General features: G+C 45.2%; 1 protein-coding gene and 1 long non-coding RNA gene across 5 annotated transcripts in view; one reads left to right on the top strand and one right to left on the bottom strand.

Moving 5' to 3' along the window:
• Nucleotides 1-1650: 1650 nt before the first annotated feature.
• LOC138754171 (ankyrin-1-like) overlaps nucleotides 1651-17546 on the bottom strand; it is a 173468-nt gene continuing 157572 nt past the window's right edge. For 3 of the 4 annotated variants that reach the window (XM_069918051.1, XM_069918049.1, XM_069918048.1), the window contains 5 exons: nucleotides 14407-14499; nucleotides 9329-9412; nucleotides 7662-7811; nucleotides 4509-4634; nucleotides 1651-2333 (listed from right to left, as the gene is read on the bottom strand). In XM_069918051.1, the coding sequence (XP_069774152.1) occupies nucleotides 4530-4634; nucleotides 7662-7811; nucleotides 9329-9412; nucleotides 14407-14499 (432 nt within the window). In that variant the 3' untranslated portion in view covers nucleotides 1651-2333; nucleotides 4509-4529. The remainder of the gene's footprint in view (nucleotides 2334-4508; nucleotides 4635-7661; nucleotides 7812-9328; nucleotides 9413-14406; nucleotides 14500-17546) is intronic. The other variant, XM_069918050.1, reaches the window with a different exon arrangement.
• LOC138754174 (uncharacterized) lies at nucleotides 9823-16281 on the top strand. Its single transcript, XR_011351593.1, has 3 exons — nucleotides 9823-9902; nucleotides 10016-10079; nucleotides 15337-16281. It is a non-coding gene; the product is annotated as an uncharacterized lncRNA (long non-coding RNA).

Here is a 17546-nt window from a genome sequence, read left to right on the forward strand (position 1 = left end):
CTGAGTTCCTCCAGCATTTTGGTGTGTTTTCTCCCTTCTCAGCACCATGGAGCATTTGATGCTGGGTTGTACAGCAGAGGCTAAACTCCTCACACTGATCAAAGCATCGATTCATTCTGGCTCTGCCTCCTTAACAAAGGGATACATTTGCACTGGGCCTGCGCCTATAGGGGTCACACTGAGCAACGCGAGTGTGATGCCATGCTTTGTTCAGGAGGAATGACACTAAACTATGTGGTAACGGAAGAGGAGACAGATTACTGGGATGGCCAGGAAGAGGGGACAGATTGCTGGGATGGCCATTTCCTCCACGCATCTAGGAAATCCATAGTGGACGGATCATCACCATAGACATCTCTTACACTACTCACCGTTACCTTCGAGAGGCGGCTGCTGCATCATCCATAGAACACTGCAGCCCTTCAGCCTTTCGAGTCTGTGCCAAACTATTTTTCTGCCTAATCTCACTGGCCTGTTGGTAAATATCAAAGTTGTGCCTTCATTTACCAATTCAGCTGGCAGCTTGTTCTACCCTGCTAGCACTCTCTGTGTGAAGAAAGTGTCCCAAATGTTCCCCCTAAACATTTCCCCTTTCACTCTTAACCCATGTCCTTTAGTTTTTAAATCTCACCTACCCTCAGTGGGGAGAAGCCTGCTTGGTTTTACTCTATCTCTGCCCATTATAATTTTAAATACCTCTATAAAATCTCCCCTTATTCTTCTATGCTCCAGGGAATAAAGTCCGAACCTGATTAACCTTTTCCTGTAACTCAGTTCCAGAAAAGTCTGGGCAACATCCTAGTTAGGTGACCAGAACTGCACACAATACACTAAATTTGGCCTGTGACTTCACCAATGGACATGGCTAAGCGTGCCAGACCTGTTGCCATTCACACCTATCCCGCAGCTCTTCATGTTACCTTCAAGCCAACTGGTTTTCATCTCAATCTCCAACATTAGAGTGTGTTGGTCAAGAGGAAGTACACAAATCAAAGTAATCTTCCAAGGAAGAAAAGAGGAAACCTTCAGTTAAGTGAAAAGATGGAGATCCTGTTAGACAGACAGTCCTGAAGAAATTCAGAATCCAATTATGGGGTTGATGCCCAATTATAATAGTCGTGGACTAATTGTCCTGGGAATGTGAACATAGGTTTGTTAAGCACAGACTATAGTAACAGTGACCATGGAATTGAACGATTATCCACCAACCTAAGGAACTGCAAACAGGGTAAGGATCATTTTCTGGAACTCAGCAATGTGTTGCTGCCCAGATGTGCACGGATATGCCCAACTCGGTAACATGGCAGAGAATCAGGAACATATAATGGCGTACATTCCAACAGTACTCTCAGAGGGTGGAGATTAAGAGGGTGCCTTGAAGACTGCGTTGCAAGTGATGGACAGGACTGGAAAACCTGACGTCATAACAAAACTACATCAGGAGATACAAGACCAAATGGTAAAGTGGGCTCGCGTTTTAAAAAACAGGAATTTTAAGTTAAATGTATTTCTGTGCTGTTCTATTGCAAGGATGGAGACATTTTGCAAAAGGAGATTATCCAGTGGCTGGACAGAGGAAATTAAACCTGTGTTCACTTCACACAAGTTCAAACATTCACATCCAATACTGAGCAGGCTTTAACTCAATGGTTCACAGAAACTGACACAGCAGCTCTTTACTGTTTAATACATAGAACATAGAAAGCTGCCCTCTCCTGGAGTAGGATAATATTCAAACCAAACACAAATCTGACACAAAAATTCCTTAAAAAAATAGAGTAACAGAATTTAAAAGCTGCAAAGCTCAATTTGTACTCAAAGGATTAGTGGTGGGTCTAGCAAAAAGGAAAAATAAAACAGGAAAGCATCGATGCAAACTAAAAGTGTCCTTTAGTCAGCTGGCCTGGTACCTACCCTGGCAGTTGCTGAAAATATTGCAGTGCATGGCTGTTTTTGCATAGTATTAAGTTAACCACAGACAGCAAAACAAGTGTATTGAAAACTCCACTCGCTAGTTAAAACCCAATTTAAAATGTGAGCAGTAAAGCGACTGAATTTTGCTTTGATATTGCTGTTCGGGTGTGGCCCTTGTCTCAGGATGTCCTTCCTGCTTATGTTGTGGGTGGGGTGCCTCCCTGCTCTGTGCCAATAGTAATCATTCAGTCCCTTAGGCGGTACAATAGAGTACATGCTTTGGCAGTCCATCATGCTAATTGATAATAGGAACTCTCTGATAGAAATCATGCCTGGAGCCTAATATAAAGTCTTTTTTTTCTCTCAGTCCCCAATCTGCCAGCTTCCTCCTCTCAAGGCCGTGTTGGAGATATAGTATCCTGAAAAAGAAAGCAGGAGAATTGATGGATAGGATTAAGGAAGAAAAAACAGCTGATTTAGTCACACGGTGTGCAAGCCCATGCATGACTTACTATGTTAGGTTGCAGCTCTCCCTCAGATAGTTTGAAGAGGGTTTAACCTATTTATTGAGAGACTGTGATACAGTTGGGAAAGGAATTGCTCTATTTATATTAAAACTTAATCATTAGGTGTGCCTTTTTGCAATTATTCACATCTGGTCTCCAATCTTTACATTAGATACGGTGGAGAATGATAATACTTGTATATGGTTTGAAAGAGCTTATCCATACACTTCGTCAGTCACATTCTGCCTCACCAACCCCCCCCCCTCCCCCCCATTAATTTGTTAAAGACTTCTCCTGTCAAATCCCTTCTTTGGGCTGAACCTGATCTACACAGATCAGAGCAGAACACAAATAGACCAGTAGGAGATGTCCTATGGAGGAGTATAAGGTGAAGGAAAGTGTATCTATCACTTAACATAAGCCACCTTATGAGAAAGCCAGCAATCGATGAACAACACAAAATATGGAAAGGAGACAGAAAAAGAGATTAGAGAGAATATATCGACTCTCCATTAAAATAGGCCACTGTCCGTGTAATAGAAACAAATATTCTGCTCATCACCTTCTATACTCAGTTTACAGCCCTTTCAGCAAAGCATTTAACATAGGGTTCGTGTCCAATGGGCAAAGTTGGGAATTACACTACCCTCTCAGTGAAACTCCGCACGCAAGCTTGGTTAGAACAAGCTTTTCACACTTCATCGAATCGTTTGATCAGAATGCTGATCACTCTTAATAAGTGATTTGACAGGCCTACACCAGAATAAAACATTCAGGAGGTGCATCGTTCGTTTCAAATGAGCTGATGCTGTAGATAAGGGTGGCAGGGTTTGTGTAGCGGTTACCGTGCCAGTGATCGGGGCCGGGCTTCATATCTGGTGCTGTCTGTAAGGAGTTTGTACGTTCTGCGTGGGTTCCTCCCACCATTCAAAATGTACCGGGGGGGGGGGGGGGGGGGGGATGTGTAGGTTAATTGGGCAGCAGGGACTTGTGGGCCGAAAGGGCTTGTTACTGTGATGTATGTCCACATTTTAAAAAACAATAAGTAACACTGATTTAACAGCCATTCTCACCCAGCTATGTCCAAGACCCTCCCCCCCCCCCCCCCACCCCCCGGACTCTGGTCAAAGTTTATGGGCCCCCCTTTCCTGTGAATCAGTCGAGTTTTGGTTTTTTCTGAACTTTCCTACTGACTACATAAAAAAGTTTTATAAAATTATGTTGCAGGAGGAGGGAAGAAAACAAGGCTTCCCATGGGAGAAGGGTCCAGGACAAGAGGGCACAATTTCAGGATTGTAGGCATCCACTCAGAACAGAGATGTGTAGGAGTTCCTTCAGCCAGAGGATGGTGAATCTGTGCAACTTTTGACCACGGGTGGTTGTGGAGGCCGGGTCATTGGGTGTATTTAAGGCAGAGATTGATGGATTCTTGATTATCCAGGGCATCAAAGGTTATGAGGAGAAGGCCAGGCAGTGGGGCTGAGCAGGAAAATGGATTGACTCATAATTGAATGGTGGGGTAGACTTGATGGGCTGAATGGGCTATTTCTGCTCCTATGTCTTAAGGTCTTAAATGTGCTGTAGCCCCCATGGAGATTTAACTCATCTGAGAGTGGAACAATCTAATTTTATCCAGATCTGTGTCAGGGTATCAAGTTTGATAGAGGCTGAAGGTCAAATTGCAATGAACCTTTAGTGTTTTATCATGAATCGTGCAGTCCCTGCATCAGTGGTTTCACCAAACCTCACTACGGAGGAATCTTATTTAGATGCCATGCAAAACCGTGCTCCATCAGTGTTTGGTATAAAGCTTGTGTTAGGAGCGGGTGGCACACAAATTGATGCACAGAGAACACCTAATGTGGGAGCCTGTGGAAAGGAGTTGCGTGTTATGGGGGAGAGCACACCACACAGGAGACTCTGGGGTGGGGGGAGTTGTGTTCTGTAAGTACCTGGTCAAACCCTGTATTGTTACGGTACACTGAACTTCAGTATTAAGCTCTTTGTTCAAGGCACAAAGGAATTAAATCAGAAACTATAGGCGAGCATCTCCAAGGTTTCTTAGAATTCCAGTTACACTCGAGTTACCTTTGTGTAATCATCCCTAAATCACTGCTCTGGAGCATTGATGTGCGAGCTGATTCTCTTCACAATCTGTGCGCCCATTCGACCTTGAATCCACTCATTGTACAAGGCACTATCCCTTTCTCCCAGCTGAATGTGAGACAGTGGAGACAACAGATTTTGACAACACACAAACATGGCACGGAGAATGAATGGGAAGAGAGAGTAAATCGCAATAGGTAAGACAGACAAAATGAAGGAGAGAGAAAATGAATCTAAACACACATATATATATCCACCACATGCAAATAGCAATGTGGATACGCACAAATCAGTTGACATACACACATCCCCCTTCCCATACACACAGAGCAGACAATGATGGAGAAGGCAAATGCAATGCTGACATTCATTTCAAGAGGAATAGAATACAAGAGCAGGATGTGATGTCGAGACTTTATAAGGCATTGGATAGACCTCACTTGGAGTATGGTACTGTGATCATTTTTGGGGTCCTCATTTAATAAAAGATGTCCTGAAGTTAGAGAGGGTTCAGTGGACGTTCACTAGGAAAATTCCAGATTGAAAGAGTTATCATATGAGGAGCACTGGGCGGGATCTCATCGAAACAGTTTGAACAGATTGAAAGGCGTGAACAGAGTAGATGGAGAAAGGTTGTTTCCCATGGTGGGAGAGTCAAGGACAAGAGGGCACAACTTCAGGATTGAAGGCTGTCTGCTTAAAACAGAGATGATTAGGTTCTTGGTCAGTCTGCACAAGGCGACTGGGCAGTGGGGATGAGTGGGAAAATGGATCAGCTCATGATTGAATGGTGGGGCAGATGAGATGGGCTGAATAGCCCATTACTGATCTAGTCTTATAGTCTTGATACACAGCAGTATACACGCATAGAGATTCACATGCAGGTGTACACATGCATAGCAAGTACACACAAGGACATAGACACACACACACACACACACACACACACACACACACACACACACACACACACACACACACACACACACACACACACACACACACACACACACACACACACACACACACACACACACACAAAGTAGCATTCTCTCACATCAGTTATCCACCACCCAAACCCAACCGGACATGCCAATTGTTGTCTCATTTAATATCTTAATGGAACCCACAGAATGGCTGTGAACAAGATTCTGGGGTTTGCTGCATGACCTGCTGAGTTTCTCCAGCACCTTTTGTGTATTGGGCTCGACCCCAGCATCTGCAAACTTCCTTGTTGAACACCTTGGAGTTTAGTCTGACTTGGCCATTGTGAACCGTGAAAGCATGTCCGCTCCGGTGGGTTCAAGCTGTTGGTCGTCCCATTGACAGCTCCCCTCGTTGTGGGGTACTTGGACTGAGTTAATTGGCTGAAAAAATGGACATTTGGACAGCTGTGATCTGACCCACAGCCAAAGGAGAAACATTCGCAGTGAAAGGGAAACTTTAATGACTCTCCTCAAGATTAATTTCCATTTACCAAGCCTCTGTACCATCCACCCCCCACCCCCCAAATATTTCCTCCCCATCCAACTGCGTCACTCACTCTGCAAACCCAGGAAGCCAAAGAAAACTGAAAGGATGTCCGACTGTTTCAGGGAACAGGAAATGCAGGCTCTGTAATTGAATGTTCTGATGCAGTTTTAGCCCAGATCCCTTCACCAGAACTGTCTGCTGGTGTCTCGAATATTCTCGGATGACATGTTGTCTAGTTTAAACAATAACACTGGTCAATGAAGATTTGCTTCCTGAACACTTTTGGATGTATTTTTATGGATTTTGGGTGACAAAAATCACTGCAAAAATTTCCCATCACTACCGTTTTTTTTAGATACAAACTATCGTTTTGATTTCCTGGCATATTTTAAGTCCACTTCAAGCTTGCAAAACCATGAAGAGCAGTATGTCATTGAAAATTCATTTTCTGCATTCGCACTTGGACGTCTTCTCGGCTGATCTCGGTGCAGTCAGTGATGCACATAGTGAAAGGTTTCACCAGGACATTGCGACTGTGGAAAAATGGTATCAAGGTAACTGGAATCCATCAATGCTGCCTGACTATTGTTGGACACTGACACGAGAGGCATCAGATGCTGAGTACAAACAAAAATCAGTGGCAAAACATTTTAGGCCAGTTGAACTTTAAACAAGCTAAATTTAATAGAAGTTCATTAAATGTTTCTCTAACTTCCTACGTGATACAGCAAATCTGAAATTACAGTATCTTAGTTTTCAGCTAGAAGTTATCCATCATATTCCCCAATTTCTTTCAAGGAAGCAAACCTTTTGAAAAAAAAAATTGTTGTCCAGTGTAATCACAAATTACCAGTGGATTTGGCGGATGCTCATCTTTGCCTTTGCAACCTGTCCCACTATTTCTGCCACCTATTAACCGCAACATCTTCTAGTTCCCCAGATGCCTCCACCCGAGAACACTGCATGCTGAGTCAGAGGTTGTCCTGCTGATCTCTCCGTGATAATTTCCCCCTTCGTCTAAGAGGTCAAGGGGCAGGCATGAAACCTACCAACTCAAACCACCTGAGAGACGGAGAGTTGGCACAGGGTGCAGTCCACAAGGGGTCAACACATCTGCCAAGTTTGTCATTTCAACATACTACACAGATTCTGTATCATGCCAGTATTTTTCCTCCAGGATTCATTTCCTTGTTCCAGGGGAATTAATTTCCAAGGCAATGTGTGCACACTACCAAGTAACCTGCTTTGCATTTGTGATTGGAATTGAATGTCGAGACCAGCCATTCTCAACCTTTAATTTTGGCTATGGCCTCTTTGGGACTCTGCTCAGGCCCCCTTCCTTGTGAAGCAGTCATTGTGATACATTAATGAAAGGCTCAGGCCTGAGTCGTTGGTTATCCTTGACCAGCTGAGTGTCTCCAGCATTCGTTTTTTTAAAATTTAGTTTACTTGCTCTCTTCCCTACTTCTCTCCTACCAACTACATAAAAAAAACAAAGGATATTTTCTGATTTCAGTCTGTGGCACTGGAGGTGGGTGTGTCTGACCCCTGTTGAGAATGGCGGGTCTAGGCAACGTTGCTTTGAGATTCATTGGCATGAGGTTGGTGTGGCATTGTCAACACTAGCCTGCCTGGGTTCACTCTCCTTTATGTCCGTTTTACCTTGCTGTTTGTTCTGTCTCTTGTTAATATGTTGTACTTTGTGAAGTTTTCTGCTGGAGTTTCAAGGTCCGATGGCTCAAGGTGGAGCACCTCCATTGTCTCTTCCTTTCTTTCTCCGGGGCCGACCCTGCGAACAACCTTTCGCACAATCTGTTAAAAAAAAAGTGACGCAACATGATCAAGTTCACTTCATTTCCAATTGTATACCTTGACGATAAACATTATTATTTTGTTTCTGGGGTACAGAGTTTGTTGTCCTTAGGATCAGGCTCTCAGAGGTATCCAGATTGGGGTAGAAGTAGGTCTGCAATGTTGAGGTGGCATGGCTGGTATCCCTATAGCCATCTCAGTTGGTTATCAATTCTATCGAGGTTGACTGGACCTTTTAATAGGCAATGACCACTAAAGGCAGATTTTACAACTCAATCTGAAGGGCAGATCAAGAAGTAAATTCCAGGGTCCAACTGTGGGAAGACCAACATACTGCAGAGGAACATGGGGAAAGGAGGCTCCAGTACTAAACACAAGGGGAATACTGGTTTCTCCCTCTGATACACCTTTTTGTTCCATGCTTTCAACAGAGCAGATGGTCAGGAGGCAGGCATACCAGCATCTGAAAGGACATTTCAACTGAAGGGCCATTTCAACCTCTTACTCTTCTTGATTATGACCAGAACTAACGTTCCGACTTCCATCCTGATCTGAAATTGCTGCCTTTCTCCACCATGTGTGGACAGGCAAAGGGGCAAGTTTCCTGGATGGAAATGAGGAGGAAGATCATAGAAACATAGAAGATAGGAGCCTGCTCTGCCATTCAACGAGATCATGGCTGATCTTAAAGTTCAGTAACCCGTCCCCGCCTTCTCTCCGTAACCTTCAATCATGAGTTTATGACCAGCTCCTCAATCCTTTGTAGTTTTGGGTTTTAGTTACCACCCTGGTTTTACCACCCTGAAATCACTTTCGGTTGTACACAAAGTCCCACACAGAATGGTAACTGGCCAGCGCTCTCTGTCAGGAGTTTGTACATCCTCTCCGAGTCCGCGTGGGTTTCCTCCGGGTGTTCCAGTTTCCTTCCTTGCTTCAAAAAAAAAGTATGAGATTTGTAGGTGTATGGGGGAAATGGGCTCGTGGTTCGGAAGGGCCTGTACATCTAAAAAAACCCGGAATATTTATTATCCATCTGCCTTTTGTAATTATTGTCCCTTTTTAATTTAATGATACTATTGCTGTGGTTTTTTAATGAAAATGTGCAGTGGGTAAGAACTTTGGAGCAGACGTACAATGAACATTATTATTATTTTTTAAAGGTCCTCCTGCTGATTTGGTTCAACCACTCAATGTTTAAATTGAAGACCCTTCGATTACTGCATTCCTGTTACAATTACATCTTATTTCCGGATTAATTTTATGTCCAATATCACAATTTCCCCCAAGTGGCACCATTTAAAAGTTGGGATAAAAGGGGAAGGTCACAATGCAGTGAGAACATTCTTGTGAAACCATCACATGTCCCAAATTATTTCTGCCGTGGAGACGATAGTTTGCTGCCCCATCACCAGGCTCTGCCACTTGCAGAGCACTTATTTTCCCCATTTACAAATTAGCTGGAGCATCCTCTAATACATGAAAGTCCTGCCCTGCAGCATACTCATCGATCTCATTACTTTCTTAGTGACGATGTTGCCATCTTCATCGACGAACTGCTCTTCTGTCACTGATTCGCCTGGAATGTTCTTGGCTTCTTCACCCTGTTCAGTACAAAATAGGAATTGGTGGATGTTAATTACAATCTGTGGTCTTGCCTCACAAGTTTCATGGAGATTTTATTTATGGAGATGCCAATGGTGGTTAATGAGGGTAGGGCAGTGGTTGTTGTCTACGCAGACTTTAGTAATGCATTTGACAAGGCCCCTCATGGAAGGCAGATCCAGAAGGTGTGCAGGATTGGATTGGGAATTAGCTGGCATGTGGAAGGCAGAGGGAAGTGGTGGAAGGACGTCATTCTGACTGGAGGTCTGGGCCAGTGGCATTGCAGAGTGATCAGTGATGGGATCCCTGATGTTTGCAATGTATCTAAAAATAACTTGGATGAAAAAGTCAGTGGGTGGGTTAGTATGTTTGCAGATAGCATCAAGTTGCGGACAACTGAAAGGCTATGAAAGAACACAACAGGATACGGATCATTCACAGATGTGAGCTGAGAAATGGCAGGTGGAGCTTAATCCAGATAAGTATGAGGTGTGGAACTTTGGGAGATCAAATGTAAGGGGAAGTTATGTTGCAGCTAATATACAACTTTGGTCAGGCTGCACTTGGAGTATTAATATGCAACGTTGATCACCTCACTGCAGGAAAGATGTGGAGGCTTTGCAAAGGGATGGAAGAAATTTACCAAGATGCCGCCTGGACTAGAAGGTGAGAGCTATGGGGAGAGGTCAAATAAACTGGGGTGGCTTTCTCTGGAATTTCGGAGGCTGAGGGGAGATCTGATAGGTTTATAAAATTCGAGGGGGATAATCAGAATCTTTTTCCTAGAAAAAAGATGTTACATACGAGAGGGCACGCATTTAAAATGAAGGGAAGTTCAAAGGAGATGTGGGGGAGTGGGGGGAGGGGGTATTTTTTTTAATGCCCAGAGTGGTGAGTGCCTGGAATGGGCTGCCAGGGTAGTGATGGAAGTGGAGGTTTAATGGTAGTGTTTAAGAAGCTTCTAGAATATCCAGGAAAAAGATGGATATGTATCATGTGCAAGCAGGCCTTTGGGCATCATGTTCATTGTGAAGACACATGGGTTCTGGGGTCCAGGGTACAGGTCAAAATGAATGATGGAACATTGTTCACCACCAAGTGGCAAGATATTTGTGGTTTTTGTGACTGTGGAGCAACACTAGCCCTGCTTACAGCAACTCAGAACCGATCATCATCTTTAAATTCCAGTTAGTGAAAGATAGCACAGGCTCACCAGAGTCCAGACAAGGACACAGGGCAACATGAGAGAGCAGTTAAAATGGGACAAATGTTGGAACAGAGGCACGGCTGGTACAATTGAAAAAGCTGCAGATTTATAGACGTCTCATATAATCTCCTTCCCCATGTAACTTGATGTTATATCACATGTCAGAAGAAGTTATTACATGCAAAACTGGGAGCAAGGTGACTGAACGATCGCTGTTATTGCATTGCACTCACTCGCATGCTAAATTCACTGCTAAGAATCAACACTGATTAATTTTGCAATCTTCAACTAATACACCAATTTTCAAAACAATGTCACAGTTATTAGAAGCCAAATGCAGTAAAATCCCTGTTATCTGGAATTCAAGGAACCGGCAAAAATAAAATTGCAGAAAATAAATTCAGAAGATTAAAGTTGGCGCGTCTTGCCTTTGTTCTCTGTTCACACAACATGCACTCTCAAGCAATGGGAAAACTTGCTTATCCAGCATCTACCAACCCCGTAGCTGTCAGATACCGGGGGGTTTTACTGACTATATCACCATTTATTTCACAATGTTACACTTAGCAATACAGAACTCCAAATCAGGAGTTTTAAATTATTGCCCGGAATCATTCCCTTTTGGTTCCTCTCGATGCCTGATTCAAGGGAAGCCACAAACTTCGGGGCATTTTTGTTCACAAAGTTTATCATGACATCAAAGAGTTGAATTTTGGGTAGCAAAAGATAGTCTCACACCCATGGAACATTGATGGCCCAAGAGCATGCCAGAGGATTCATGTCCCTCTTGAAAGTCCATTCAAATCAGAATACTGTTGGTTAGTGAACACACAAGCTGCTAATCCTGCCTTCACACACCAAGCACAAGCACGAAGATCTCTCCCTTGACCCAATGCTTCAAAGGTCCAGGAGAAAATTAGTAAAGAAATGACAATGGGCAAGTTGGGATTGATGGGGAGTCTCTGTTTACAATCTCATGGGAAGCAGTTTTGTCTTTACCACAGTACTAAATATGTCCATCAAGTTCTCAATTACATCCAATTAACCTACAACCCCTGCATGTTTTTTGAAGGGTGGGAAGAAACTGAAGCCCCCGGAGGAAACTCACGCAGACACGGGGAGAGCGTATAAACTCCTTACAGACTGCGCAGGATTTGAACCCAGTTCCCTACTGCTGTAATGCTGACCGTGGTGCCCAAATGCATTTTGTTGTTTATTACTGATTTCCAGCTTCAGCAGAATTTTGCTTTAGTTGAGAAGTCATTAGCCAATTATCCTTCCTGAGTTCCTCCTGGTGGTTTTCACCACTTCACTTCCTGTCGTGATAATATAAAAGACATGTGAAAAAAAATCAGACCTCAGGAAGACATTTCCTTTGGCTATTTCCCATCTCCTTCAGTGTTTGTTTGGAGCTGTCCCTCTGGAACCATGATAGGTTTGGCGATTAGAACGACACAGCAGGTGATCTTGCTGCTGTACTTCCAATGCTCTGGCATCAGTGCAAAATCAGGTCCAGCGTTTGTTCTGTTTGCTTGGTGCTATTGCTGGGCCATCTTTGCGAGGTACAACGTCATCTTTGATCTTTGATCCTCTGGACCAGCAGAGTTTCCCAGGGGAACCTCTAATCTTCCGTTAGTGCCTGAACCCTTGTTGCTGAACAGTGGTTGCAAATTGGCACCCTGTGAAAGAGATAGGAGGGAAGCCACTGTTGTGGGCAAGGAACTCATGTAGGATGTGGGCTGCTGGCAACTGTGGTCAAGTGACTCACACTCCTAGTGAGGCCCCGGTCACTGTGGTCACATTCCTAGTGAGGCCCCGGTCACTGTGGTCACACTCCTAGTGAGGCCCCGGTCACTGTGGTCACATTCCTAGTGAGGCCCCAGTCACTGTGAAGTGCCAGTTCCAATGCAGGCATGTTACAAACCTCATGAAGAGTCAGCATCAGCCAGCTCACCACAGAACCCCATAATCCACATGAACCCTCTTCCCCAGATGGGCCCACTGGAAGCACAGGGTCAGTGTGCCTTTGACTGTAAACAGCTTGGATCTCACACTGCACACCATCAGCTTCTACTGCCATCTCACCACCCTCCCAACACCACCTCTTTCACTCTGAGTAAACACACATTGCTGTAGAAACTCAGCAGGTCAAGAGTGTCCTTTTATGCAGTAAAGAACCAACACTTGAGCCCTTTTGTCAAGGAATGAACAAAATGTCAGCAGACACCTAGAATTGGGCCTTGATGAAGGTATGAGCAAAATGTTTGACCTGCTGAGTTTCTCCAATGTTGTGTTTTTACTTTTTAATTGATCTGGCTTTAAACAATCAGAAAATTCTCCATGGGTCTTCAATTTTCGAAACTTCTGAATTAATCACAGGAAGGATGTAAAAGTTATGGAGGATGCAGATGAGATTTATCAGGATGTGGCCTGAATTGGGAAATATAATGCAAGGTTAGCAGAGCTGGGACTTTTCTCATTGGAGTGGAGAAGGATGAGAGGTGATGCAATTGAGATCTACAAGATTTTTTATAAAGGCGATAAGGTAGACGGCCAGTGTCTCTTCCCCAGGGCGGGAGCTTCCAACACTAGAGCACGTTTGTACAAAGTGAAGGGAGGGAAGTTTAGGAGAAATATCAGGGGCTAGTTTTTTTTTTTTTTACAGAGAGTTGTGGGTGTCAGGAAAGCCAGGGGTGGTGGTGGGGGCTGAAACATTAGGGGCTCTTACACAGATTTTGGGAGGGTTTAGTTTATTATTAGGTGTATATAGGTTGACTATCCATTGGAGCGCTTTAATCCCTAACGTCGAAGTACTCGAGATGGCAGAGGTCGACAGCATCGAGTCCACGCTGCTGAAGATCCAGCTGCGCTGGGTGGGTCACGTCTCCAGAATGGAGGACCATCGCCTTCCCAAGATCGTGTTATATGGCGAGCTCTCCACTGGCCACCGTGACAGAGGTGCACCAAAGAAAAGGTACAAGGACTGCCTCAAGAAATCTCTTGGTGCCTGCCACATTGACCACCGCCAGTGGGCTGATATCGCCTCAAACCGCGCATCTTGGCGCCTCACAGTTCGGCGGGCAGCAACCTCCTTTGAAGAAGACCGCAGAGCCCACCTCACTGACAAAAGGCAAAGGAGGAAAAACCCAACACCCAACCCCAACCAACCAATTTTCCCCTTGTCAGCCATAAACGAGCCTGCAGCTGACGTGGACTTTTACCCCCTCCATAAATCTTCGTCCGCGAAGCCAAGCCAAAGAAGAAGAATAGGTTGACTCAACATCGTGGGCTGAATCTCAGCAGGTCACACAGCATCCATCTGAACTCCACCCCCTTCCTTCTCTATTCACCGAGCCGTCCCCCTCCCTCCCTATGACCTCCTTCACCCCTCCCTTCTGCCGGTATTTTACTCACACCTTGAAGGGCTCAAGCCCGAAACGTGGTTTCTGTACCTTTGCTACGTAAAGGACACGGTTTGACCTGCTGGGTTTCTCCAGCCTCGTGTTTTTACTTCCACCGCGGTGTTTTACCTCTCGCTCCGTGTCCGGCCACACCAATCCCGATTCTCCTGCTGGTTTACACGGGGGGTGGGGGGAAAGACTTCTGTTTTCACTCTCGGTTAGTCATGCTTGGCAAAGATCAGGTTTCACCAGCGTCCTGCCCCGTCTCTCTCTCTCTCTCTCACACACACACACACACACACACCGGGGCAAGCAGAGGTAAGGTGCATCAGCTCAGCTACTGGCCGGACCGGGGCAGCCACCGCAGAGCAAGGCTTCTTTCTACCTTCACAATCAGCCTGCGCCGAGTCACCCGGGTGGTGACGATCTCCTCATCGTCGGAACTGGTCTCACTCTCTCCGAGCTCCTTGTTCAGCTCCTGGTGGACGTATTTCAGCACAAATTGCACAGTGTTGGACACGATTTGAAAGACATTTTGACAGCTGACGAGGAAAAAGCCGAGCAGCACCAGGCTGATGAGAACCTCGCTCAGTAAAGTGAACATCCTCCCGCCGCATGGCCACTGAAGGCAGAGACGGGCTGGCTGCAAGTACGCAGGGTAATTTTAGGTGCCTTACCCTCAATGCTAAATCCCTGTCAGCACATGGGAAAGGTTCCCAGGACATTTGATACCTGCGGGCAGCAGTTCCACAGCCTTCAGTCTGAGCTCCTGGGAACGTACAGTGAGCCAGAATGATTGGTCGGAGAGAAAGCAAAGTTAACTCTTCAACATGTAACTTTTGTCACGGGGAACTCATCCAATAGACAGAACCCAGGGTCTCTCGTGGATACCAACTGACTCACTAAAAACTTTCCATTACAGGCACAAAGTTATTTTCATTATAAATATGGTCAGACGAAATATCCAGCATGGAGAGCAGGCTGCGGAATTGTGAAAGATGTCAGCCAAAACAGTGTTTGGATGCATTACAGTAGTTCCAAGACCTGGTGCTTTCTGTGCGTTAATTCAGGAGACTGTTACACACACACACATACACACTCACACCCCCCACACACAAACACCTATATACACGAAGACACCCCACATCCCACATATACACACACTCCCTGGCCCCCCCACACACACCCAACTCAGACATCCCCCTCACACACATCTCACACATCCCCATACACCCTACACAGTGCACACACAGAAACTTCCACTTCCACACCTATTCAATAGGTTTTACAGCTTTATGCCTTTATTCAACTGCAGGCAAGAACATTTCAAAGTGGTCAGAGCATTCAAAATTTATCATAGAAGACTAAGAAGGTAGGAAGATTGGTGGCTATGTTGGGGGAGACCAGAACAAGTGGCCACAGTAAAAGGACAAGGCGGGAGTCCTTCAGGATTGAGCTGAGGAGAAACTTCTTCCCTCAGAGAGCTGTGAATTGGTGGAACTCCCTACCACAGAATGTCATGGAGGCATCAGAACATGCATGAGACAGGATCATAACTGATGCCCAGATTATCTCTCTCATGGTTTTCTTCATACATAAAAGTCTATCAGTCTCTTTCTTGAATATACATAATGCCTCCTGTACAGGGAATTCCAAAGGTTCATCAACTCTGGCTGAAGCAATTCTTATCTCAGACCTGAATGGTTGATCCCTTATTCTGGGAAACACAAAAGTCTGCAGATGCTGTGATTGTACTGAAAGAAACCACACAGAAATCCTGGAGGAACGCAGCAGAAGTTAAAGATATGTTGCCAATGTTTCAGGCCTGAGCCTCTCTTCAAGGTATGAATAAAAAGCAGAGAGGCACCTGAATTAAAAGGGTGGAGGAGGGAAGATTGGGAGGGGTATGAGTACAGACCAACAGACGACAGGTGTTAATTAGATGTGGATGGGTAACAGGTTCTATAACTTTACTTCCTATGGATGCTGCAGGTTCCTCCAGCAATTCAGTATTTTTACCCTGGTTCTGTACACCTCATCAGGTGAAACAACAATCTCACGTTTATCCTATCAAGTACAAGGCTAACTATTCCTCATTTGGCAAACATACCATCTCAGCAACCAAGCTCACAGATTTTCATGGCACCTTTTCTGGCTGCAACTATGTTCTCGGAAGCGATCAGAGATTGATAGGTCGACCAAGAGGGGTGATGGCTGATGGGGTGGAGTTAGGAGACATTGAGGGGTGCAAATACATGAAAAATAGGGAAGGGGCAGGGAGGGGGAGAGGAGGAGACTGCTGTTCAAACTGGCAATGCTGAAATGTGGACTTATTTTCTCTTTCTATCCCCTCTGCTATGTCTTTGCCCATCAACATGCTGCCTTTCTCCCTCTGAAGTCCATCACAGTGCCCACTGGAACCCAGGCTACTGTCATCAGAACACCTTGATCTAGTAATTCACTGGTGTGGCACACAAGTAATTTCCAGTCTCCCAAGTTGGAAGTGACCAACATCATGAAGGATCCACACCCTCCCCCACCAGCTCGTTCACAACTTCCTCTCACTGCAACCTTTGGGCAGAATGTATAGAAAGCGGAAAACCAGCAGGTCAAGGTTACTTTCCAATTGCTGTCGGACTCTTGAACCCTCCCTTGTTTTTTTACTTGCAGAAGCAATATTTATCATCTATTTGTATTTATTGTCTTTTCAAATCGATTACTTTCACTATTACAGTTTTGTTTTACAACTATTCGGCTGGAGCTGGTAAGAATATCGGTGCCGATGAACCCCTTCACTAACTCCTGGCAGGCTCTGGAGCAGAAATGATCGGGGTTCCTTTGAGGGAAGTGAAAAGGATGGAGGGATTACATCTCCCACCATACCCTTTGCAATGTCTGTGGATCCCATACTGAACCCATCAGCCACTCCAGAGATTGAAACCCAGGACTCTATTTATATTCCATGGGAGTACTGCCCTGTCACAGGCACCGCCTCTGCCTCAAGGCATTTAATGAAGGTCTCCTCTGCTCTCTTGGAAAGACTAACAGAAGCCTTTTTCACACTGCCAAATACATGTGGGTTGAACCAGATAATTTAGCGGGTCCATACCCGGTAATCATGCGGTGGGAAATGTCCTAACTGGGCAGGGGGAGTTAAAATCAACCAGGCTCTGACTCTTGATGGGGGTAAGTGGCAAAGCCCAGCCGAGTTAGCTCAACAATCACTCTGGCAGAGTGACTGGTCTACTTGTATTACCAGGTACCATTAGTGGCGTCAGTGCCCGTGTGCTAGCGTCAGTCTGGCTGGTCACACTTGGATACCCCGCCGACTGCACAGTGGCTGGCCACGCTCTGATAGTCCAGTTATATTTCACAGTGAGGCTGCTGGGGCTGTCAGCATATGGCCAGCCACGTTGTGAAATATAACCATGCAGTCGGCAACATCGCTTGTAATATGTAATATGTCACTCGTGACATCACCGCTGGAGGCGGGACTCCCTTCAATATCCCAGGCTCCCGATGAAC

This window comes from Narcine bancroftii, chromosome 2 (assembly GCF_036971445.1).
Source record: "Narcine bancroftii isolate sNarBan1 chromosome 2, sNarBan1.hap1, whole genome shotgun sequence".
In the NCBI taxonomy this organism is placed as follows: Eukaryota; Metazoa; Chordata; class Chondrichthyes; order Torpediniformes; family Narcinidae; genus Narcine; species Narcine bancroftii.